Source organism: Cydia fagiglandana, chromosome 19 (genome assembly GCF_963556715.1).
Source record: "Cydia fagiglandana chromosome 19, ilCydFagi1.1, whole genome shotgun sequence".
In the NCBI taxonomy this organism is placed as follows: Eukaryota; Metazoa; Arthropoda; class Insecta; order Lepidoptera; family Tortricidae; genus Cydia; species Cydia fagiglandana.
Window position 1 is genome coordinate 8,537,094 of NC_085950.1, and position 26,471 is coordinate 8,563,564.

At 38.7% G+C, this 26,471-nt stretch overlaps 1 protein-coding gene across 1 annotated transcript in view; it reads right to left on the reverse strand.

The window, feature by feature from the left end:
- The window catches only part of LOC134673760 (calbindin-32), a 153,392-nt gene that overhangs the window by 50,545 nt on the left and 76,376 nt on the right, over positions 1-26,471 (reverse strand). Inside the window, exon 3 of the mRNA XM_063531780.1 lies at positions 8,506-8,591. Coding sequence (XP_063387850.1) covers positions 8,506-8,591 — 86 coding nt within the window. The remainder of the gene's footprint in view (positions 1-8,505; positions 8,592-26,471) is intronic.

Below are 26,471 nucleotides of genomic sequence, written 5' to 3' on the forward strand. Positions count from 1 at the left end.
TGGTTTTTCAGGTGCGCATTCTGCAGGATTGACCTGTTTCCTGATAGTAACCGGATATCCGGTGTATCTCTAGTCTGTCCTTTACATAAACAGTTACTCTATGGTTTACGGTTTGTGCTAGTGCTGCCTCTGGCGGCAGAATACTGCAGTATTACTCCCTATTCAAGCCTCATTTAAAAAAACAATGAAGATGACTTTACAGTTTATAGAGTGGGCATTCTTCCTTTACCTTCTTATTGCGCCCTATATAGAGTTAAAATAACTGTACCAACATTTAAATTGTTACAAAATTTCATAAACTTTTATATGAACCGTAGTACATATTAGTAAAAAACCGGCCAAGTGCGAGTCGGACTCGTGCACGAAGGGTTCCGTACCATTACGCAAAAACGGCAAAAAAATCCCGTTTGTTATATAACAAACGGGACTCCTATATAGGAGCCCCACTTAAATATTTATTTTATTCTGTTGTTAGTATTCGTTGTTATAGCGGCAACAGAAATACATCATCTGTGAAAATTTCAACTGTCTAGCTTTCACGGTTCATGAGATACAGCCTGGTGATAGATAGACTGACAGACGGACAGTAGAGTCTTAGTAATAGGGTCCCGTTTTTACCCTTTGGGTACGGAACCCTAAAAACAATTAAAATGACTTTATAGGGTGGTCATTCCTTTCTAAAATAACTGTGCCAACATTTAAATTATTCCAAAATTTACTAAACTTTTATGTCAACCGTAGATATTAGTAATAGTACTTAGGTACCTACTTAGGACTCACCGCATACCAGATTAATTGCAGTTCATTAAGTCCTAGTGACTTTTTACCACTTGTCATTAACTTATTAAGGAGATTAACATATATCGTGCTGAACGCAAATTTCATTTGATGGATTAAAGTTGTGTAATCGATATAACAGAGTCGTTTTAAATTGTACCTATATCATCGATTTCATCATAACATAATCATAAGAAAACGAAGGAAGTAAAATGCGTCTATTATTTATTTTATTGATCAAATAGGATGAATCAATGAATTTCTGATTCAAAAATTGTTCGTATGGATGTCGATAGAATAGTCGATATTTAATTAAGCACTAGTGAAAAGTACATTTTTGCTTTGCAAATAAGTAACACAGCTTTACAGTAAAACCAAGGCACTGTAAGACAACAAAATAAAATACAAGGAGACAAAGAAAAACAATACCTATACACAAAAACCGGTTAAGTGCGAGTCGGACTCGCGCACCACTGGCCCACATTTACTTAAGCAAAAAACGGCAAAAAAATCACGTTTGTTGTATGGGAGCCCCAGTTAAATATTTATTTTATTCAGTAATTAGTTCTGTTTTAGCTTTATATTGTATATTTGATTAAAAACAAATATTTTTCACCACACCAGCTCGGAAAGGCTTACTTTGCACTTGCACAAACTGATAGCAAAGTTGCATTTTTATTCACATGTGAGGCAAAGTAATCAAATGCAAATTTTGAGTTGTTTTCTTATGCCTGCTGGTAGAATTGACTTTTACTCGTAAATGATGATTTTGGATGATAAATATTTAATAACATTCATTTGGATTTGATTCTGTTTGATATTTTACATTTAATAAGGAGTTTTAAATTTAACAAGGAGTGACGTCACGGACGGTAACACACACTGTCACACTCGCGGTACTTTATTTGATTAAAATAGTAAACGTGATATTTACCTGCATCCGCAGTCATCGCTGTGTGTATCTGTGTTGTCCTAAACTGTGTGAGTGTGCGTGATCCGCGCGCGCTTGTGATAGTGCAATAAAATTGATAGCGACTGTTTACTGTGTAACACTAAGTGACTTTTTTGCGTGTGGGGGTAGGTGCTAATTAAGAAAATACAGCCGTTTATTCAGTAAATAACTTTGAAACTTTTTCTTAAAGAAATACAATTTGGTACTACGACGGCATACACTTACAAACTCTCAATAATACCACCGCAATCGGAATATTATCATTTTATATAAATTATATAGACACAACTTTAATATTAGCGCCATCTAGTGGCTCCCGTAGGAACTTCTCAGCTCTAATCCATAGCGAGCAAAATGGTTGTCTGCGCCGCGGCTTGTGGTAAACCCCTTGGTGCGACAGGTGTCGCTAAGTGCGGCTGCGGCCAATCATACCATAAAGCTTGTGTGGGCATGGGCCAAAATGCGCGTGTCGCAAGCACATGGGCGTGCCCGGCGTGCAAAGCGACGACCCCTCGGCGTGACAACTCCGACAATACGCCGGTGAAGCCGAGTGGGGCCGGCGACGGCGATGCGCCGTTGGATCTGCAGCCCGATGTCGCTGAGCAGCTGCGCTTGCTTCGTGGGGACTTCGGCGCTGTGCGCGATGAAGTTGCGGGCCTGCGCCAAGAGGTGGCGCGCTTCAATGAGCTCCTTGGTGGTCTCACTGGCCGTCTGGATGTCCTGGAGGAGAAGGTCAGGCGCCTGGAGGAGCGGCCCGTGGAGCTCGTCGACGGTGAGCCAGGAGACAGATCGCCGTCAGGAGCAACGGTGGAGCTGCAGCAGACAGTGGCGCGCCTTCAGCTGGAGCTGAATGACCGCGACCAGGACGCGTTGCTCTCGGACCTCGACATTGGCCACGTTCCGGAGACGAAGGGCGAGAACGTTGTCCACACTGTCACCGTCCTCGCGGCCAGGTTGGGTGTCGCCCTGGAGCAGCGCGACGTGGTGTTCGCCGAGCGAGTCGGGGCGGTGGGCCGGGCCGGAGAAGGGGCCGACAGTGAGGCTGGAGGCCGGCCGCGTCGCGTCGTCGTTAGGCTGGCGCGGCGGCAGCTGCGGGACGAACTGCTGCAGGCCGCCCGCGTTCGGCGAAATTTCACCCTCGGCGAAAGTTCGAGAGCTGTGCAGGGAACATCAGTGGAGGTTCTCGTGGACAAGGCGGGGCCGAGTCTATGCCCGACAAGGCGAGGGAAAGCCAGCTTTCTCCATTCGCTCGGACGCAGACCTGCATCGTGTTTTTGGAGTCAGCACCGTCTGAGGTCTGGGCGGGCGAATGTAGCATATATTGTTTTATCATTACACAATGGGGCGGCAATGTCTGTTTGTTCATCTCATAGTTACAACACATTCCTACCCCTGGATTACTGACACCATCAAACATATGATGAGGCTGCGTGACAGTGCTGCGGCAGACTTCCACAAAAACCAGAGTGATGTTATAAAGAAATACTACAAAGATCTTAAATCTGTTGTAAATAAAGCTTTATATTTTGAAAAAGTTGCTTATTTCAAACAAAATATAAATAATAAAATAAAAGAACCTAAAACTTTATGGAAAAACTTGAAATCAGCAGTCTTACCTAAAAAGGATAAAGAATTACCTACTTTTTTCAATAACCCTGATATCTTAAATAAACATTTTCTAGAGCTGCCGGGAACTACAGGTGTCACTATATCACAGTTAACTTATTTTGAGTTCCATAAGTACAATGACTCTGTTTTTCACTTAGACACTATTAATTCTAGCCAGATTATCAAAATAATTAAATGTCTAAAATCTAACGCTGAGGGTTTTGATGGGATAAATTTGAATATGCTTCTCTTAACTTTCCCATACACAATTGACATCATTACAAGCCTAATAAATACCTCTATTGTTACATCCACCTTTCCAGATATCTGGAAGTTAGCATTAGTAAACCCCTTGCCTAAAGTATCAAACCCAACCATGCCTAAAGACCTCAGGCCCATAAGCATACTACCCTGCCTATCTAAAATATTGGAAAAAGTTGTCTGCTCACAGTTAACCACCTACCTAGAAAAAAATAATATTTTGCCAGATGTCCAATCAGGTTTCCGCAAAGGACGAAGTACAATGACTGCTCTATTGGATGTCACTGATAACATTTTGGATGCTCAAGACAAGGGAATGTGTACACTTTTAGTACTCCTCGATTTTTCAAGGGCATTCGATTGTTTGAATATTAACCTGCTATTATCGAAGTTGAGCTACTATGGTTTTGACCATAAAACTATAATGTGGTTTGCAAGCTATCTGTCCAACCGATCGCAAATTGTAAAAGTGCATCTCAGTGATGGTTCTTCACTTTTTTCTGAGAAAGCTGAGCTAACTAGAGGAGTTCCGCAAGGATCCGTGATTGGCCCGCTCCTGTTTATATTATATTCCGCAGATATTACATCTCACATCACGCATTGCAAATACCACATCTATGCAGATGACATACAAGTGTATATATCATGTAAGCCAGCCGATATCAACAGTACCATAGGGAAACTAAATGAAGATCTCACCAGAATTGCTGGATGGGCTACACAAAACTGCCTACTACTTAATCCCAGCAAAACAAAATACCTTGTGTTTGGCAGCAAGCAGCAACTGGCTGGTGCCGGCATTTCAGTGGATGTTCTGCTAATGAACGAACCAGTTGAGAGGGTGTATGAGGCGCGTAACTTAGGTCTCATAATGGACTGTGGACTACGATATGAGAAACATACCGCTGAGGCCATTAGGAGTTGCTTTTATAAACTTAAGGTACTATATAAAATTCGGCCATATTTAAGTGAAAACCTCCGCATTCAATTAATTGAATCACTCGTCTTATCAAAGCTGAACTACGTGGATGTTGTGTTTGGGCCTAGACTTCTTGCAAAAACTAAACGACTCATACAGCGTGTTCAAAATGCCTGTGCTCGCTTCTGTTTCGATATTCCGTTGAGAGCTCACGTGACCCCATATCTGAATAGCCATAGGATGCTCAAAATGCAACACCGCCGTAAACTACACTTGGCTTGTTTGCTCTTTGGCGTACTGAACTATAAAACTCCTTCATATCTCTTCAACAAGCTATCTTGCATCAAGCTCCGCGAACGCCGTGATTGTGGGATTCATCTGTTGACGCCGCGTCATGCCTCAGCCGCTTTCCGAGGAAGCTTTAAATATTCTGCGTCCCGCTGTTGGAACAACATTCCGCCTCCAGTGAGAAACCTGCAAAGTATATATAGTTTTAAAACAAAGCTCAAACAGTTTATGCTCAATCACCAGCTTAACCAGGAAACCTGCAGATTAGAAACCAGTTGCCTGTAGTCAAAACTCTTGCTATTGTTGTACTGTATTGTATTGTATTTTTGTTACTTACCACAATGTTTTTGTTCCTTCCGCATAGGAGACGACACCATTCCCGACACGCCATCCTTATTATCTGTGTCATGTCATTATAATGTTTATATTTGTTTCTTTCGTGTTGTTTTTGTTTATGTGTGCCAACTTTGTAACTTGTAAGAAGTAAAAACTGATTGAGATTTTATATTAGGTTAACTCACTTTATTGTTTGTCAAATCTGTCATCGAATTTAATTTCATGTAGCTACCGCTGGCGCTAGTTATGCGCGCTTAATGCCGCGCCACGATATGACCCGACCGGATGGTACAAGTTCGATCGGTTCTCATTGTCATGTATTCACTTATGTCGTCATGTTGTATCTCTTTTTTGTATTAGCTGTGTAAAATGTTTGTAATCTATTTTTTGGTTTATTTTATGTTTCTTTCCTTTATGTTTCTTTATTTTAGTTTTTGTCTGTTACCTTCCGTGAATATTTCTCACTTGATGGTCTCATCGGAAGATCAGCGCTGGAAGTCGCCAGCAACATGCTGAGATGGTACCATTTCGTGACACTTTATTTTACACTGTTTTTTCTTATGTATGTCTGTTCTCTGTGTGTTTACGAATAAAAACCTATTCTATTCTATTCTATTCTATTCTAATATTTGCTTCGGGTTGATGTGGTGAAAAATTTTGTGTTTCACTCGGGGGCAAATTTTGTTTAACCCTCGTGCTTTGAAACCCTCGCAACGCTCAAGATTCCATTTTTCGAAATACGCGCTACGCTCGTGGTTCAATTTTGGAATCTTTCGCTTGCTCGGGTATCAATATTAGCACGAGCGGTTAAACAACAACTTTGCCCCCCTGTAAAACAAATAACTATTGTCTGCTTTCTCTGTACACGAACACATGCACTATGCACTCTAAGGAAGTGCATTAAGTAAGGAGTGCAGCAAAGTTTCGCGCCGTGAGCCATAATGCACGTAATACAACTTTGGAAAGCTCAACAAAGCTGTTTTATTGGGCGAAAGCTTTTAGCTGGAGCTTTCCGGATATCCGGGGAACGTTGGCTTTTGTTTCAATATTTTATAGCTAGGGCTGCCACTGTTTAGTTTTAAAGGGGGCCACTGATTCAGTGGCGTAGCTAGCATGGGTGGCACCCGGTGCGGAAATTGTGGGTGTCACCCCAAAATTCAATCAAAATTGTAAAATATATTTAAAAAGAGTAATTGTAATTTATGTTCAATAGCTCAAGATTTACTCCATCGCTTTCATTTTACATGATTTTATGAATTTTTATAGCTGGCACTACTGATGTTCACGGTCGGGTGTCACCCCTAAATGGGTGACACCCGGGACGGACCGCCCCCGCCGCCCCCCCCTAGCTACGCCACTGCACTGATTAACAGTCCGCCGGACGGTATCGGCCTGTCAGAACAAAATTTTGACAGTCCCGAACAACTGACAGTCCGATACCGTCCGGCGGACTGTTAATCAGTGGGCCACTTAACCCATTGTATGTGTGTGGTAGTTTGAAATAGTGGGTACAAAACCTTGGTAGTACCGTAGCAGAAAAAATAGTTAGGTAGGCCAAGAAAAGTCTGCAGAGATTTTGACAGCACACACGCAGTGCCAGTGTTATTTATACGACATAATTTCATTGAAGGTTGATGTTTAAAATAACACCTGCACTGTGCTGTGCTTTTCTTGATTTAACTCTAAACAAATTGCAAAAGATGACTAAACAATAAACATTTCTATCACCTATCAGTGGGTAGGTATATCCGTATCAATAGATAAATAGACGAAAAAGGAAAATAGACTGTTTACTTTAACAGCTCATTTTTTTAGTCTATAGCTAGAAAGCAGCGACAGTATCACACTTTACTGTTTAACTTTCAACTACGAACTCTCTTTTTGTCACGCATGTTCGGCCTGATATCTGTCACGATCATATTTGTAGCGCAATAACAGCGTGTCGCATATTTTAGCGGCCTTCGTTGTTTAACATCATTAAAATTATTGCAGGTTGTTCTAACTGTACCCTGTACCTAAATTCAAAATGAGAACTCGCAGCAAAAACCAACTTTGCGGACCTCTTGTTTTACAAATTTAAGTAACTTATTCTTATACTTGCAGTAAATTTTATTTACAAACACAACAAAATAAGATAAAAATATGATTCGGTTTCTTGTCACTTTCGTGTGCCACCAGGGACATGACATTCATAGAACGAAATAACATGATTTGTATAAAATAAAATAAAGTAACTAAATATATCCAAACATTTTTCCTTCAAGCAATATTGAACTTTATTGTATATTTCTTTGAGTTTACGATGGCATGTCAAATATTCGGAATAGAATTTTACTTTTCGAAAGTGATGGACAACCTTATCCTTTGAGATTTAATATTTTTGTGCTGTCGCGAAAAATGCCGACTGCTGTTTTTGTGGATTTGCATAAAATCGCCTTGACTAAGCCCCACAGTGAGCATAACATAAGGCTGGTGTTGTGGGAACTTACGGTCGTATTCGAAAAATGACAGTTCTACAACAAAAAACGTCACTTTTGACACTGATGGATCGGCATCGTATCGCTGTGACATAAACATTGTCCGAAGACGGCCGTTAGATAAATATGTAGTATAAATCGTACGAGACAAAACAAAAAGAGGACATAGAATACATTAAGGCAGCTTAATACACAAAGTATGTACGTCAAATCCATTATTCAAAAGTATGAATTTCGCGGAATATTGTTTGTTTACGATTGTACTCAAGTCGTATATCACACGGATACAGTGTACGGAAAATACTCAAGCATTTTGAATGATCATGTAGTCTTAGTAATAGGGTCCCGTTTTTCCCTTTGGGTACGGAACCGTAAAAAGACATTTTTTTTACCACGCAATGTCATTGATAGTGATGTCTGCTGCCTTATGAATTTGCCAGAGCCCTGATTTCTCTTTAAGAGCCCTTCAACGTGCACACTAGCGCCACTGCTAAATAATCGTGATTATTTAAATTTAACGACAGGTATTTAAAAATGGGGGCCGCTACGGACTGTATTGTGTATTTAAGTACCTTTTGAATACATCAGACTAGTTTTTATGTTGCTGGATTCGTCGATCTAGGAACTCAAAACAAAAACGGCCGTTTTTACTTTGGACGCATAGATTGACAAATCCAGCAACATAAAAACTAGTTTGATGTATTCAAAAGGTACTTAATAACACAATACAGTCCGTAGCGGCCTCCTTTTTTAATTATCTTTAGTGAAATTTAAATAATCACGATTATTTAGCAGTGGCGCTAGTGTGCACGTTGAAGGGTTCTTAAGGTTTTTTTAATGTTCCTTGTTAAATCTGAAAACATGTAAAGATTTGTGCCTGTACTCACGTCAGGACTGATGTCGGTGAAATTGGCACTGGACACGAACTCCCGCAGGAACCCGTCCAGCTCCGTGCCCTCGATGTAGCCATTACCTGGAACACACACGGAATACTTTAGCCCTTAGTGTAAGGCCTGAGTGGACGCTCGAGTTGAGCGTGCAGCGGGGCGGGGCGTGCGGCGTGCATGTTAAACAAATGCAAACGTATAGGAGGAGCATTCCATGAAATTGCCTACCTTTGTCCCGTACAAACGCGAAGTTTCTGAAGATTTAAAGGTGTAAGAGTTTCCTTTTCTATGACAAATGGTCAAAAATGGGTCTCTATTGTTTCCCAAATAGTTTTAAGTCATAATGTATTGTTTGTCCGAATTTTCGTTAGTCATAATTGGTTTTTCTCAGAAACGCGTAACTTTTCAGGATTGCCATAAATCAAACCTAACCTAACCTATCCTATCTATAGAATGTCCTTACGAAAATCCTGAAAAGTTAACGGTTTCAGTTTTATGACTAACAATAATATGACAAACAATACATTATGACTTAAACCTTTATGGGAAACAAAGGGACCCCGGTCAAAAATATGCACAGAAAAATAATCGCCTACTTTAAATGCCGAGAAAAAAGTCACAACACAGGAAATACAATGCGTTTGTACGGGACAGCCCGTAGAAAGCTCCAGGAGCGGCCTCAGTGCACGCTGCTCAAATTACTTGTGAGCCCGACGCCACGCTGCACGCCCCGCCGAACGCTCCGCTTCGAGCGTCTACTCAGGCCTTAAGCTTAAGCGGGTTCGAATCATAAATACTAACTGCCCGATTCGACCTTTAAGATACGTCAACTAATAGATGTAGAAACGATATGGATTAGATGTGTCAGTATCAAAGGTGACGTTTTGTCAAACAAAACCGTCCCCACCTCACCTTCACCTTTTCACCTTCACCACCTTTGAATTTCTTCGCAGATGTATGCAGGTTTCCTCACGATATTTTCCTGCACCGAAAAGCTAGTGGTTAATATCAAGTGATATTTCGTACATAAGTTCCGAAAAACTCATTGGTACGAGCCAGGATTTGAACCCGCGATCTCCGGATTGAAAGTCGGGCGTCATATCCACTCGGCCACCACCGCAAACTAAATATGTTTACTTAAAATCGTTCAAACTAACCAATCGATCCATGATTACCTTTTATTAGGCAGACGCATTTAGAAGTCGTCACTAAACGATGACCTACTTAGAAACTCTGAATATGAAGCCTGTTGTCAAAGATCAATAGATTTATTTTGAGGCTCAACTAATTGATGCTATTGAAAAGTTGTTTGTTTCAGGTAAGGTTTTGAAAATGTTTGTATTATAACGTACCTGATACAAATACATACAGTACATATTGAAATATTACAAAGAACCAGAAGTACAACAAAGCTTGGCTACATTTTACTATTACTAAATTACCTAGATTATAAATATTTAAATAGGACTAAGTATTAAATACATAACAGGTATAATTGTTTAGGTACTAAGAAGACCCACTTGCACCATCCCACTAACCTGAAGTTATGCGGTTAAACCATTAACTCAGTGTCAAATTGTACTGGTAACCATGGTAACTCCAGGTTTAATCATTTAACCCTGAAGTACTATAATGAAATCAATTCAAACATTCGAACAGTTTCAAAACAACAATTCTTTCTCAAACAGGAGAACGCATAACGACCTGCAGAACGTAGCAAACACCAATACTTGCGGCTTTCCATCAGAAAAGCGCCCTTATGCTTCATCTGTAATAAGGGCGTTTCTATCAGAATTTTGTTGGAATTTCAGATAAAAACGTCCTTATTACACTTGAAGTATAACTAGTATAAGTACCCTTCTGTAATGGAAAACCACATTTATCCAGTAGATAGTTGACCGAGAGAGAGCGAAGGTTTTCATTTCAGCTTAGGTAAAATGTCCAGGTCTGCCTGTCCGGATTTTCTCGTGAAATTTTGTAACTTGGATAACTGTGTAGATTTTTTGTCTGTTCCGTTTATGGATTTTTTTCAAAATGGTGAAGCTAAGAGAGTCTGCGAAGTCTACACCTTACAAAGCCACTTTAGAAGATTAAAACACTTAATTTAGAAGATTAGAGGGAGCATATTAAGATCATTCGTCAAAAACACACCGGTGTCCGCTCCACTCCATGTGAAACTCCGTGTACGGATATGATGGTCGTTCTTGTCTACGTGACAGCGTGATAAGACGGTGTCCGTCACTTTCTATCCCACGGTGTTAAACTGTGACAGTTATTTTATCACGTGGATAAAGATGGATAAAGCTATCCATAATACGCTGGCTGCATTAGACAAACAAAAAATGCTTGACTTTACCTTTTGATTTTTTTCTGCGGAAAGTTAGAAATTAGACTCTATATAGTGTCCTCGTTTTGGGTACAGAAAATACAGTCCTTGTTCTCCTGTGTATGACCCACATAGCTAAACGTATAGTCGTTTAGAAGTTGGTCCCATTATTAAATACCGTGACCTAGTTCGGGTTCTATTCGGGATGACCGGTTGGACATTAATATATACGAGTATGTGTATAGGTAAGGTAAGATATTTATGAGTATCGGTAATAGATAAATAATGATAATGTACCTAGGTATATACCGGTTGTGGCCTGTAACATGAGCAAATAATTAAAACATAGATTGTACTTCTCAAATGGTGAAACTTTTGTTCAAAAACTTTTAAAAATTATGAAGTATTTAGACTCCCTATTTTTCATACGAAATAAATATTATCTTCAATGGACGCCATCGCCACGGCATATCATTGTGATTTGACGTTGCTTGTCTTGTCACGCCTTAAACATAACAAATTTCGCAATACATTGCGTCTTAGAATAAACTTTAAAGTGTATTAAAAACCAGACCACAAGTTATTTTTAAAAGTCGCTGAACAAATGTTAGTCAGTATGAGGAGTACAGCCTACAGTTTAATTTTTTGCTCATATTACAGGCCACACCCGGTATTTTTGGATTTAAAAAATCATAAGCTATGTTACATTTGCTTCAAATGCTTAGAGCATTTAGTAACTGGAGACGTCATGGCTGTCATTTTCTGTACGAAACAGTCCGCGTATTTTTGCGGGGGAAAGAACGTCAAATGTATTACTATTTCTACATGATTTGAGTACGTAACGTACAGATAGCCATCTCAATGTCAGTCCGTACAAAGGTTTGCACAATTGTGCAAGTTTTTCGGCAGGGGGATAAGCTCTAAAGGCGACTCCAGTTATTAATGCTCTAAGTTCAATCACTTTTAATAATAAGATATACCTATTGAACACCAGTCTATTAAAAACTCGTGTTTAAAAGTTTTTCTTATGTCGAATGCAAAGTAATTCTGTCAAATTTCTTAAATTTTCTGCATGAAGTTCTAACCTAGGATATATTATTGTATCATTAGCAGGAGCAGACAGGTATGAACTTAGGTACATATGTATATGTTAGGTATATAAATGTAACAAAACTACCTAAGGTAGAAGTTCCAGTCCAACTTACCTTACTTTGACTCAAGTTTCTCGCTCAACATGACGTAATTGTGAAGTTCTACGTAGTCGTAGTTACAATTAGTTCTAATGGCATGAGATTTCTTTCATGAAATACTCGGAAATAGCTCGAGACAAGATATAAATAATTAGTTAGTATGGCATACCTATATATCTGTGGCCCAGTGAAAAAGAGTACAAGTCTCACGCAGCTTAGGAGTAAAAGGGCACAGGTGTTACTTGGAACTTATACCCATTTACAACTGCGCTGCCCGAGACTTATACCTTTTTTCACTAGGGACACAGATATACAACAATCGATAGGTAGGTATGCAACTAACATTTAATGTGTAATATGTTTTAACTAGTGTAAATGCGTTTTCGCTGACGCGTTCCGGAAAACTAGTTTTAATTAGGCAAACGGAAAACGAAGTTTCACGGTAACATACACACATAAAAAAATATCCCGACTAATTCAGAACCTGCTTCGAACTTCAACTGAATGAAGAAACTCCCTTTGAATCCCAAAGTAGGTTATAAAAGTGATAAAATCCTCCGTAAGCCGGAGCTTACCGGGCTACAACTGTCTTTCAATGGAGGACATTGTCAGCGAGAGACATGGAAATGTCGAGTAAGGCTTGGTTCTTTGTGCCTTTGAATGTTAAAATATTACGAACTTCGGGCCTTACCACGACTGCCTTAAGTAGCAGTGTCAAACTGACATATTCGCTAACGTCTGCGTAACTTACTTTCTATACCGGGTGTGGCCTGTAATATGAGCAAAAAATTAAACTATAAGCTGTACTCCTCATACTAACCAACATTTGTTCAGCGACTTTTAAAAATAACTTGTAGTTTGATTTTTAATACACTTTAAAGTTTATTCTAAGACGCAATGTACTGCGAATTTTGTTATGTTTAAGGCATGACAAGCAACGTCAATCACAATGATATGGCGTGGCGATGGCGTCCATTGAAGATAATATTTATTTTGTATGAAAAATAGCAAGTCTAAATACTTCATAATTTTTAAAAGTAGTCGAACAAAAGTGTCACCGTTTGATGAGTACAATCTATGTTTTAATTATTTGCTCGTGTTACAGGCCACACCTGGTATACATTTCGCTCGCTGGAATGAAATTAGGACAAAATTCAATGTGATATTAAATAAATACAACATGGTTATTTTTTACAAAATTGTCATGTTTTTAATAAAATATATTTAATTTGTAGCCTTCGGTGTCGAGACACTAGGTCCGTGGGGTAGGGGGGCTCGGGGGCTGCACAAGGAGCTCAGCAAACGCCTAAGGCAGGCCACAGGTGACCCTCGCGCGGGCAGCTTTCTCGCTCAAAGATTGGCCGTAGCAATCCAGCGCGGGATAGGTCTGGCCTGCCCATCAGGGCACCTTACCAAGGGCACGCGTGGCTCACTCAGAGATTTCGTCGCTTTGCTACAGGTAGCGAAAAGTCCATCCGTTCGACCCCAATTTTGGGGTTTGCCATAAGCCGCGCGTGGCGCTGTCGCCACCTAGAGGCCATATCTGTGCTGATCGTGACAGACGTACTACTACTACTACGTACTATTATTTATTCTGTGCCAAGGGCGCAAAATTTTTATTTTTTTTAGCTTTAGTTTTTAGTTGTAGTTAATTTTAGTTTTGTATTCATTTTATAACACTTATTTTACAATAAATGAGTTTTCTTGTTTCCTATATATTTAACAACGTTAAATGCATGAAATAGTTTACTCCAATGCGATAATCATCTGATTATCACGTACTTATACTAGTTTTCCTGAATTGTCTATTCGTCCTTTCTCTGTTACAGATTGTAATCCCCCAGATCTGGTAGTACGAGAGATCAATATGTAAATCACATCTCAAATCTCAAGTTATCCCGTCAACAATGAATATTTAGCGTGCCCCGCTGATTTAAAAGGGAAATGGTCAAAAGTTTACTCGGCAATTTGCTTTACGTGGGCCATACTGAAAGTTTCTGGATTCTGATATAATTTTGAAACGACTTATTTTTTCTAAGTGGCCAGGGGGCCGGCCGATTTTTGAAATTCGACCATTCGATTTCGTGTATTTCGTTAATTAATATCTCCACTACTAGGCATTTAAATTCTACGAATAGAATTGAAATCGAGTGTTCAATACCACTAGATTCCAAATTTTTATCGCTCGTATCTCAAAAATTAGCATTTCGCCGTTTTCCATCGATTTTCGAGTGACGAAATCGAACGATCGAAATTCAAAAATCGGCCCCCAGTTCCAGGAATTTTTAGTATGCCCTAAGTTACTTGTAAAGCATATTTTTTAAGTAACTTTTAAAAAGGAGGAGGTGTTTTTAAATAACTTATTGACTTCATGAATGAAGGTTTGTGTGTTTAGTTGTTTCTTAGGGATTTTCTATTTTGTTGCTCAATCACGCAAAATCGATTGATTGCTTCGAGCAACACCGGCTTCCGACATGTCGGAAGGGAGGGGCCCAAGCGATATCTCGCCGTACAAATCTTTCTGCCATTTTTCGCGGGGGGAAAGGTGCACACAGTCGCATTTCTCACACACTTACATACAAAATCCAATCTGTAATGACGACACAAATACATAGAAAATGACACACGTCAAAGACAAATCTTGCAAACCTCGATCTCTTTTTGTGTACGGACGAGTGACTAGTGTCACAACACGCACACTAACACATTTTCGTTGAAGTATGTCATTGTATTCTGAGAGATGAGAAGTCGGATTTGTCGCTCAACCGATCCGCAATTTGTACTGAGCGAGCAAAATCGATAAATCCAACAATTACTTGAGACAAAAATATAATAATTGTATTTAAATGTAATTTAACGTATGATATGTAAAAAAAAATATTACATGTGAAATGTAACACTTTCTTTTTGTAAATTTGATGTCCCCGACCTCTTTTTATAAAAAAAAACCGAGCAAACAGGCATTTTTGTGCAGCAGTGTTCACGCGCGCGTCTGGACTCGGTCTAGTGAAAAATCCAAGTGCAACTAGTTTTATTACCCGCGCTAGATTAAATTGACGCGCTAATCTTGTACCTCGGCAGAGGGGAAATAGTGCGAATGCCGCCTTCCCTTCCGTGTTGCTCGAAGATTGATTGTAATCGAAATACAGTCAAACAATTTGATTTCAGTATCATTTCGTACTAAACTAAAGTCACCGACATAGCCCACCGGATTAGCAAGCTGAAGTGGCAATGGGCAGGCCACATTGCGCGCAGAAAAGATGGCCGATGGAGTCGAAAAGTGCTCGAGTGGAGGCTACGGACTAGCAAGCGCAGCGTAGGACGTCCACCCACAAGATGGACGGACGACCTTGTTAAGGCCACCGGAAGACGCTGGATGCGGGTCGCTTCCAACCGGTACGAATGGAGGTCCGAGGGGGAGGCCTAATGTTCAGCAGTGGACGTCTTATGGCTGAGATGATGATGATGATGATCATTTCGTACCTTGTCACAGCAGACGTAGCTCACTCCGCGATTTCGTCGCTTTGCTACAGGTAGCTAAAAGTACATCCATTCCACGCCAATTTTGGTGGCTAGCCATAAGCCGCGCGTGGCGCTGTCGCCACCTAGCGGCCATATCTGTCCAGATCGTAACAGACGCGTTGTGTTAGAGAGTGAGTCTTCTGTACCTAGTACTATTATTTATTCTGTGGTCACAGTGAAAATCAATATGAAAGTAGAGGGACCTCATACCATATTTTGTCACAGTGACAAGGTACGAAATAGTACTTAATAGTACATTACTACAGAGGCCGGGACGAAAGGGGTTGCCGGCCGAAGACATATAGACGGCCGAGCGAAGCGAGGCCGGATAGGTCTGAGCGCGGGCAACCCCATTTCCCGCCGAGGTATGTATAGTGCTTTTCTCAAACATGCAATGAAATAAATAAAATAAAAAATCCACGAAACCCAAGTTTTATTTATAGAAAAAACAAAAAGTAAACTACACCCAAAATATAACCAATCGTACCTATATCATTATCACGCGTATGTTTTACACGAGTCGAGATGTACCCGTATATTTTCATGTATCTTTGATTTTTTCGCCTTGTATCCGTCTGACTGTCGTTTTCGTCACATAAGTTTACATAGTCTTTCATGTTTATATCATTATGTACTTGTGCCATACGACTAAATAAGTGTTGACGAATTAGTAGTTACATTCATTTAAAATTTGCCACAAAACTGTTTTTAATAAACTGTAAGCCATTTTTCTTAGTTTCTCAAATAATAAAATTGCCATAAACAACCATATACATACTTCGTCTTTGACTTGGCGGCAGAGGCAGCAAGTCATTTAAAATCAATTCTGCTTACGCTGCCAATTCCAACACCTACGATTACAATTAATATTAATTTCATTATTTCGTCGGAACTCATATTAAAGTAAAAAAATCAACAACGCACCATAAATCCAATAAAACAGAATGAAAATTTTTCAACTTTACCCCCATAATAATTAAAAAAAAAATAACTACGCGTGTTTGAGTAGACCTTTTTACCGCTAACGTTTAGATGAAATATTTTAAATGTTTTTATTTGTGTAGTTAAATTTATAATTTAAATTTATAGAATTTGGTTAATTATTATTTATTAAGTTCATGTTGATTTTATACAAATAAAACTGCAAATTATAGCAAACATTGTTTTTTGTTTTTTTTATAGGCGTAGTGGCAGAGTGTCATTACGAACCATAAAGCAAATACTGCCTCTGGTTTTTTTTCAATGGATGAATGCCACGATGCTGTGTCACAAATATCTGTGAAATTAAAATTAAAAAAGAGGACTTTGCCGGCCTAGCCCTGCAAGATTTGTATGAAACTCCATTAACGACCTTTTGTCCTAGCCGCACCTGAAACGTCATACTTCACAGCCTATTATAAGGAACATAACATCAATATTTCATTGCATGTTTGAGAAAATTAAATTCCGTGACCGTACAAATAGCAACACTCTTAACAGTTATGCCTTTTGTAATAAGGCTTACGAACTGTCAGTTAACAGTGTGGACGATAATACAATGTTTAAGAAAAATGGTTTGTTGTATGATCACTGGATTATCAACCGTCAACCTTGGCAATCAGGGCTAAAATACCGCATAATGTACCGAATAGTACAGCGCCACCTACATCAGCTGTCAAATTTAAACAATGAATTGCTCTTAAACTTTAAACTCTATCTTATACAATTTTAAAGAATCATTGAACCCATTAAAGTTCCTATCTTAAGGCCCCAGTACACAATGGGCCATCGTCGGCCATTCCAAGGGACGCATTCTGTGCCTCCAGTGTAAAAGGGTTAAACTCGAGTTTATCCAAATTACAAATTTTGCCAGTAAAAGGTTTATTTCATGAAACTACATATTTTGTGCTGACACCCACTGCCCTATGACTTCTAATTGCTGAGATATCGATTGTGCAAAAGAATTAAACTTTGCCAAAAATCATAACCATTATATTCAAAACGATTTATTTTTATATAATCTCGTTTAAAAAAATTGATACTGAAGAATCGTGTTCCGAACGATGGTTAAAGTAAAGTTTAATCTTAGTGAATAAAATACATTTCAAGAAACATTTGGTGTAAAGAAATCAAAATTCACTTAGATCTATTTCAACTAACGAGTCTAGTTCGTGAATGACGGTAAAACTTAAGTTTTATTATTATTCACAAACATTTTTTAAGACGTCATGATGTGTAAAGGGGTATAAATAATTTACTTTGACCGTTTTTCACCATCTAGTTTCGCTAAATTGAGTTAATAATTATGGTTAATGTTCACTTAGATTCCTTTCCATATATTTTTTAGGTGGTCAATGTTGTGCAAAACGGTGGAAGTCAAATATCAAAAAGAAAGTCCTGTAGAAGAAAAGACATCTAAAAGGCTGATTATGAAAGAATTGTGCAACAATAACAAAAAAAAACAAAGATGGGGAAGTAAGACAAACAAGTACAACTGCCCTGGTGTCAGTACAACACTACTACAGTACAACATTACTCTGTTGAAATTGTGAATGGTTCAGTAACCATTCACAATTTCAACAGAGCAATTAAATATATTAAGTCACTCTTTAAAACCATTGATATTATTCTTTTTGGTTTGTTTTTTTACCATCAATCTAAAAAAATGCAATATTTAGTTCCCAAAATGGTTTCTTTACACAATACAAAAGTTCAAAAAGATTTTAGCAACACTAGAGAAAGTGCAGTTTAACCTTTTCACACATTCATTATTTTTGTGAAAAGGGATATAAGTTGTTTTTGAAAGCCAATATTTTCGTTACTTTCACATAAGTCAGGTTAATTTAAATGACAAGTTATAATTCATGACTTAAACTATCTAAACTAAAAACAAAAACCTAATTTTTTTAGAAACAATGCATAGAAAACACGGTTTGAAACGTTTTTCGGCCATACTGAAAAATTTCATTTTTTGAGTTTAACCCTTTTACACTGGAGGCACAGCATTTATGCGTCAGAGGGAGCAAGTGATATTGCTATCTCATTCTACCGCATGGCTGCGTCCCTTGGAGTGGCCGGCAATGGCCCATTGTGTACTGGGGTCTTTATACAATTTTAAAGAGTCGTTAAAGGTGTTAAAGGAGGAATTAAGGCCCATTTACATGGTGCGATTTTCTCGCCTCGAACGCACGATTATCGTAGCACGAGAAAAAATATAGTATCATGTAAACTAAACATACGATATCGTACTAGAAGGAGCGATAATCGCCTCGCCTTTGCTGATTGGATGTGTCCGTGTAAACAAAATTTTAATGCGAGAATCGCATTTCGAGATTTTCGAGTTCATATTTGTTGGTGTCCCAATTTTATGCGTTTTTTGGGACATTTAAAATGTTTTATTAATAGCCAAAACGCACAACAATATTTTTCTTTTCATACAGTGTATTTTGTGATGTTTGGCCATAGGTACTCTGAGGGGTGAATTATGCAGGTCATACTGAACAGCTTTTACTGTGGAGTGTGGAGCCAACCCCGAAATCGCGAGAAACAAATCTAATTGTTCCATAGAAAACATTGACGTATTATGACTCTTCGAAATTTATGACAACCTACCTACCTACCTAGGTACCATGGAGTAGGTAAAAGTTCTTTTGTATGACCTACATATGTATTCACCCCTCAGAGTATAGTCAGATATCAGATATCACAGAAAGACCGTGTAGTTATACTTCTATGTTGTCGTTTCCCGGCAACTTATTTTTTCTTAAAAACAACGTCACGTTACTTCAGCCAAGAGCCAATATTAAAATACTCGTAAAGCAACTTAAAATATATTAAAATTAAAAAAGTATGAGAGAAACAAGAAATATTTACTAAGAATATTGACAATATAGTGAAAAGATTAGTAACTAATCACGTAAGTTGACAGGTAAAACTCGTATGAAAATCGGTTCGCACCGATTCGTGCGATACTCGCACGTACGTGAAAAGATGTCATACGAGAACCAGTTTAGACGAGTCGAGAAATCGTATGCAAATATCTCCCTAGAACGCAGCTCCCCGTGTAAACTATTTCGCCTGGCGATAATCGCCATTCGAGTATCGCATGACATAATCGTAGGCGAGTTTTTATTTCTCGCATGAGTGTAAACATTTTTATTCGATAATCGCCTGACGATTGTTGCATACGATAATGTCATACGATTTCTCGCCCCAAAACGTGCGAGAAACTCGCACCATGTAAATGGGCCTTTAAGGAAAGAAATGAAGTCGCGAGCAAAGCCTAGTACTTAAATAAAAAGGAAAGCCTTTTCTAAGGCTTAATAAAGACGAATCGAGCCCGTCCTTAATATCAATTAGGGTGAAATATGGCCGGGAAGGGGCCGATTTAATTGGAATTTACGAGGGCCTATTTGAATATTGATGAATTTGTACCTGTCGATGAAAATTGACGTGTAGGCTCCGTTCAGTCTTAAGGGGTCCACAGATTTCCAGTTCGCCGGACGATATCAGCCTGCCAGTTGTTTGGAGCTGTCAAGTTTTGCGTTTAAAGGGGCCCACTGATTAACAGTCCGCCGCACGGTATCGGCCTGTCAGTTGTTCGGAACTGTCAAAATTTTGTTCTAACTGACAGGCCGATACCGTCCAGTGGACTGTTAATCAGTGGGCCCCTTAACTGACAGGCTGATATCTTCCGGCGAACTGGGGGCCGATTTTTGAAATTCGACCACTCGATTTCGTGTATTTCGTTAAATGATATTATCTCCACTAGCAGGCGTTTAAATTCTACTAATAGAATTATATCGAGTGGTCAGTACCACTAGATTCCAAATATCGATCGCTCGTATTTCAAAAATCAGCATTTCGCAGTTTTCCACCGATTTTCGAGTGACGAAAATTCAAAAATCGGCCCCCTGGTAATCAGTAGCCCCTTTATAGGTGTACACGGAGTAGGTACTAATCGCAAAAACAGTATTAATGAATAGTTGAAGGTGACTTATATTACACAACAAAAAAACGTTGTATAACTTTTTGGTCCATCTAGCAGTTCAACTTGCTGTTGGTTGGTACGAAAAAAGAATATTAATTTCGAAATGTAATTAGAAGATTTTTTGTTGTTGTGTGACTGAGCGTGTGATTTTAGGTCAAAATATTTTCATCAAAATGCCATATACAGCTAGTTTAAAAATACTTTACTAAAAATCGACGCTTAATACAAGACAAATATGTAAAAGTGAAAACGCATCGTGTGATCAGGGCTTTATGTATCAGATTTTTATATAATAAGACACTTAACATTGAATCTCAAGGTCTGGAAGGGTATTTTCGAGTAGGCCCTTGACATTGAACTCCGAGAATGCCGAGATCTCAAGAACCTTCAGTACCGATCCTCTTTCACCGGTCTTAGTACCGGTCTTCAGTACCTATTTTAAGGATCTCTCATTTGAGCTTTCGCCTGTAAAACCAAGAAAAGAAACGCTTGAAAAATATAATCCTCATGCACCATCCCACTAACCCGAGGTTTACCGGTTAAACCGTTAACCCAGTGTCAAATTGTACTGGTAACCATGGTAACTCCAGGTTTAACCGCTTAACCCCGGGTTAATGAATGGTGCAAGTAGCCTTAAGAAAGTCAATTAAAAACGTAGGTAATCTCTTCTAGTTACGACCATAGGCTACAGACTAATCGATTGACACCTCAACGATCAAAATTGGCTTAGTAGTTTCTATACCTAATGTTTAAACAAAATATTTGCCACCCTCTTGCAGTTTTATAAAATCCCTGCTAAAATTAAAAATATCGATGCGTAAGTTTGAAGCCCGAGGAAGGACATGTGTCCTTCCTATCATGTGATATCCTAACTATCATGTGATAGTTTTTATTAATTTCATCATCCTACGCAGATGATGTCGCACAGGAATCTAGTAGGCATATTCTTCTGCTTCTGCCCTCATAAACCCAGTAGCGGTATCTCAAAAACAAATTATTTGGCTTAACAAGGCAGTTTTATTATATAGATTTTTTTTTGAAGTGAAAACTTCTTTAGCGGCGCTGTGCACTTTTTGTGATGGGGAAAAAATGTTAAGCTTGCGACAGCGTAAGACGTAAGATTTCGTGATAGGAAAAAAATGTTAAAGTCGCGACAGCGTAAGATGTAAGACGGGCACGTGACCTGATCGAAAAACTGTTACAATGTATTTGGGTTTTTACTTCTGCCGGCACTCCTGGAGTGCAACCCGTTGTTTTTTTTTACAAAACGACGTTCAGTGTTACCATTGACTGTATCTAGAGTCTGTGCGGAAAGAGAAGAGTCGTGGAATGTATGCCGCCCAATACATTCCACGACCAGTGGGGAGACACTCCTGACTTCGGTCGAACTCGGCACCGTTCGGCTCAGCATTGCTCCGAGCAATTATTAGGGTTGGCATCACTTAACTTCCTTGTGCGTGCACGACCACAGATAAGATAATCACTTGAATTTTGACAACCCTAAATAGCCGAAAGGGATAGTGCTATATTTTCGAAAGGGATAGCATGATTCGACCCTGAATCGCTGTCAAACTTCGGGTTTGTAGGAAGTGTTCTTTCTGTATTCTTATTTCTTCTGTGCCACGACTCTTCTCTTTCCGAACAGACTTTATCCAATTTTTAAACATAACACAATCTTTTACATAAGTCTGAACTTGAACGATTGTATCAAAAAGATGTTGTTTCAAAGATGAACCTTGGAAGATGGTCACTTTACTTGCCGTTGTCGGGTCCAAAGTCACCGCTACCAACACAACACCTTCTTCCTCGCGTTATCCCGGCATTTTGCCATGGCTCATGGGAGCCTAGGGTCCGCTTTACAACTAATCCCATGATTAAATCATGGTCAAATTTTGACGTAGGCAGGCACTAGCTTTTACGAAAGCGGCTGCCATCTGACCTTCCAACCCAGAGGGGAATCTAGGCCTTATTGGGATTAGTCCGGTTTCCTCACAATGTTTATTCTTCACCGAAAAGCGACTGTCAAATATTAAATGATATTTCGTACATAAGTTCCGAAAAACTCATTGGTACGAGCCGGGGTTTGAACCCGCGACCTCCGGATTGAAAGTCGCACGCTCTTACCGCTAGGCCAACAGTGTTTCTCACCGCTACCAATAATCTCTCAAGAAAAAATAATCGCCAATCAAGTAACTTACAAGAAAAAAGAAATGTCTAAAATATCCTTCAAAGTTCATGCTTTGATCCCTTCTTTATTCCGATATAAAAGTTTTAAAACAACTTATCCGACTTGGAAGATTCATTGGAATTTAAAAGTTATTAACACAGGTGAAGGTTGGATGTCTTTCGTGATATTTGAGCTGAGTGTTGAAAAGTCCTTTCTAAACTGTAAGGGACGATATAAAATTAACGCTATTAAAACGTGTTAAGGTTGCTTTTGGAGCTACAATGAAATGGTTCCTAAGTTGTTTACGTATTAGGTATTTATAATAGAAAGTTTTGGTTGATTGACTTAGATTAATCAAAAAAGTTAGACGAGAGTCTTGAAACAAATGGTGAAGGATGGACGCGAATGAAGAGTCAGACTTGTTTCAAGTTTTTTGGGCAAAAATAATATATCTTTCTTACAGATCTTGGGTACTTACCGTCAAACTATTTAGTAGAGATGCAATCGATAGTTGTTTGGCCGGATACCGGATACCGGATATCCGGCCTGGACACTGGCCGAATATCCGGTATCCGGCCGCCGGATATTCGGCCGGCTGAACTATACCTACATTTCGGTTTTTCAGGTGCGCATTCTGCAGGTTTGACCTGTTTCCTAGTAAACGTTCGCGCGGACTCATTTCTAGGTTCGAAATAAGTGCGCGTGCAAGTCAGTGGAATGATTAAATTGTTTTAAAATAATAAACAAGTACGATTATGACCGTGTCTGTTCCTTAAATCCAATTTGTTTACTCCGAAATCAAGCAATGTTACTATCCGGTATCCGGCCGGATAGAAGGTCACTATCCGGTATCCGGCCGGATAGTAAAATAATGGCCGGATAGGCCGGATACCGGATAGTAACCGGATATCCGGTGCATCTCTACTATTTAGCTAACTTTGCCTCCAAGGGTATCGGTATCGTCTTGGGTCGTCCTATTCGTTTTCCGTCAAGTTCTTAAATTAGTCCTTTTTTCAATGCAGAATAGGTTTTGGGATTATACTGAGCTACTTATTCTATGGGATCAACCCCGAAATCGCCAAAAAAATAGAAAATGGACTAACCGAAATGTATGAAACAGCCAAATTTTTTTTCGCGATTTCAGGTTTGGTCCCATATTAAAAGTTGCTCAGTATAATCTCAAGACCTCCCTGGCAAGGTTGTTATTTTTTAGCCAACCTGTATAACACAATTAATTGTGCTTAACTTAACTCAAGAATTTTCGGCGAGTTTTTGCAGGGCAAAAACTTGTTGCAAAATGGATGCCAATTAAAAAATATGGGTAACCATTTCAGGTTTTCTGTTATCCCAACACCTTATAAAATACAACAAAGGCCCCCGCCGCGTCTGTCTGTTTGTGTGCTCGAACTCGAAAACTACTGAACGGATTTTCATGCGGTTTTCACCTATCAATAGAGTGATTTTTGAGGAAGGTTAAGTGTATAATTTGTTAAGGTTTTGTGTAACCCGTGTGAAGCCGGGGTGGCTAATGTTATATTTTTATATTATGATTACATGCAAATAAATTACAAGTCGATAATGTTATAAACCATTTATAATGTTGAGGTAACATCAACAGACGTTTTGAAGAAAACTGAATGCAATTTATTTCGTCTTAAAGATCTATATTGTGTTCCTTCGAACTTTACCTGAGTATCTCTTTTCGTTTCAGATCCTTATGAAAAAGTCTTTAGTACCGCATTTTTCTGTCGCATTCTATATATTATGCTGAGGGAAGGACCTTTAAGACACAGGTTTTTGGGGTATCCGAAATACTGATACTTGTACATAATTATATTAATTATTAAAAAAGTGGTTAGGATTTTGCTGATTAAAACTAGTCGGGGTTGCTGCGGTTGACCTGACGTTTAGTAAAAACAATATCTGTGGAGGTTCGAAGTAAGGAGGTATAAAAAAAGAGTCCGTCATAAAGCAAGTTCGAACGAGATAGTCTTATATGGAACATTCAACCATAAACACTAACTATTCATTCTCAATTAGTCATAAAACTTTTTAAGCTTTACAGGCGTGATTTAGTTAATATGTTTTATCCCTTTCTTACAAATACATAAGTCAAAATGAGAGATAAAGACCAAAACGAGAAGATCAAAACTATTCATAGCTAATTCAGGCCAGTAACGCGTTTATGAATAATGCCATAAACCAGAGAGTTTACTTATAGGATAGGTGCATACTTACAACATGTTATTATATAAGGCCATATACAGAATATACGAAATAGGGATGTTGACCATATTTTAAAAAATATATTGAACTCCATGCACGAAATAAAACGCAAAAGGGAATATTACGCAAAAGTCGGCGTAGGGTCCACTAGCAAATTCAGAGGGTCTACTTCGAAATGCGAAAATCTAAATTTCGTTATCAGTCTCTAACGCTCGAATACGCAAGAGTGATAAAGTGGCAGAAAACGAAATTACGCGGTAAGCCCTCAGTATGTGCTAGAGGCGCCCCCTACGCAGAGTATTGCGTAATATTATTCTATTTCCCTGAATAGGGAATATTACTCGAAACTCTGCGTAGGGGGCGCCACTACCACAATCCATCACAATCTGGGGGTCTACCGCGAAACACGAAATTTCGTTATCTAACCTCTCTATCACTTTTCATCATCATCATCATCCTCACTTTTGCATATTCGAACGATAAAGAGGCAGATAACTAAATTTCGATTATCGCGTTTCCCGGTAAAAATATAATTAAATTGTTGTAAACAACTTAAAATAAAAGGTTTTTAATTTTTATTTCATGTATGGAAATTTTTTAGAAAGGGACAGAGATTTTCTTTATGCATTGTATTCTGCATGTTTTCCTTTTTTCTTGAGAGTCAAGTGAAAATAAACTTTAGAGCAATGATAATAGAGTAGGTATACTTCACTTATTGATTTAAATGCCAGTAATGACTCTTGTTAGTATAAAACCTTCTTCTAAAGTACTTTAAATGACGGAATGAGGGATTAGAGTGATGCGCTCCACTCACTATCAGTATAATGTCATTATTTTGACATTTCTTCAAAAATATTAAAAATGTTTAATAACTTCATTATCGTCCATCATTCTTTCTGTCATTTCTGATTTCATCATTCTAATCAATTCACTGTCAGTATAATGTCATTTCTAGTATCATTACTTTGACATAACTCCAATACTGACGGAAATTATTAAAATAAACTTCATTACTTGCCGTCATTCCTTCATGACACTCCCTACACTATCACTAAAAACGTCATTCCGTCAAAGTAATGTCAGTATCCATGATAGTGTCGGGGCCGTATTTAACATCATATTCATCATCATTCAGTTTTTGCCAACAAAAGTATTATGGGCCCGATTCGGATTTTGAAATAGACATCTATTAGATATCTTTTAGACATCACCAAGATACGATAACAATATGTTTAAAATCTAACCTGTCAAATTTGACATTTGCGCGATTCTGGGGATACTCTTGAACGATTTCCACAGGATATGACTTAGAGATCCAATTCACATCTAATAGATATCTTACCCTCTTACTTATCTAACGTAAAAGTGACATTGGTTGCCCGAATTGCGCTGCAAAAGAGAACTAGTTGATATCTAAACTATAACGTAGATATCTAGAATGGATCTAGTACGTGTAGTCTCTTGTGAATATCTTGAAGTTCGAATACGGCAGTATGACTGAACATAACACAAATATAAAAGGCAATAAAGGTATCTAGGTAAGCCGTGAAAGCCTGGAAGGTAAGT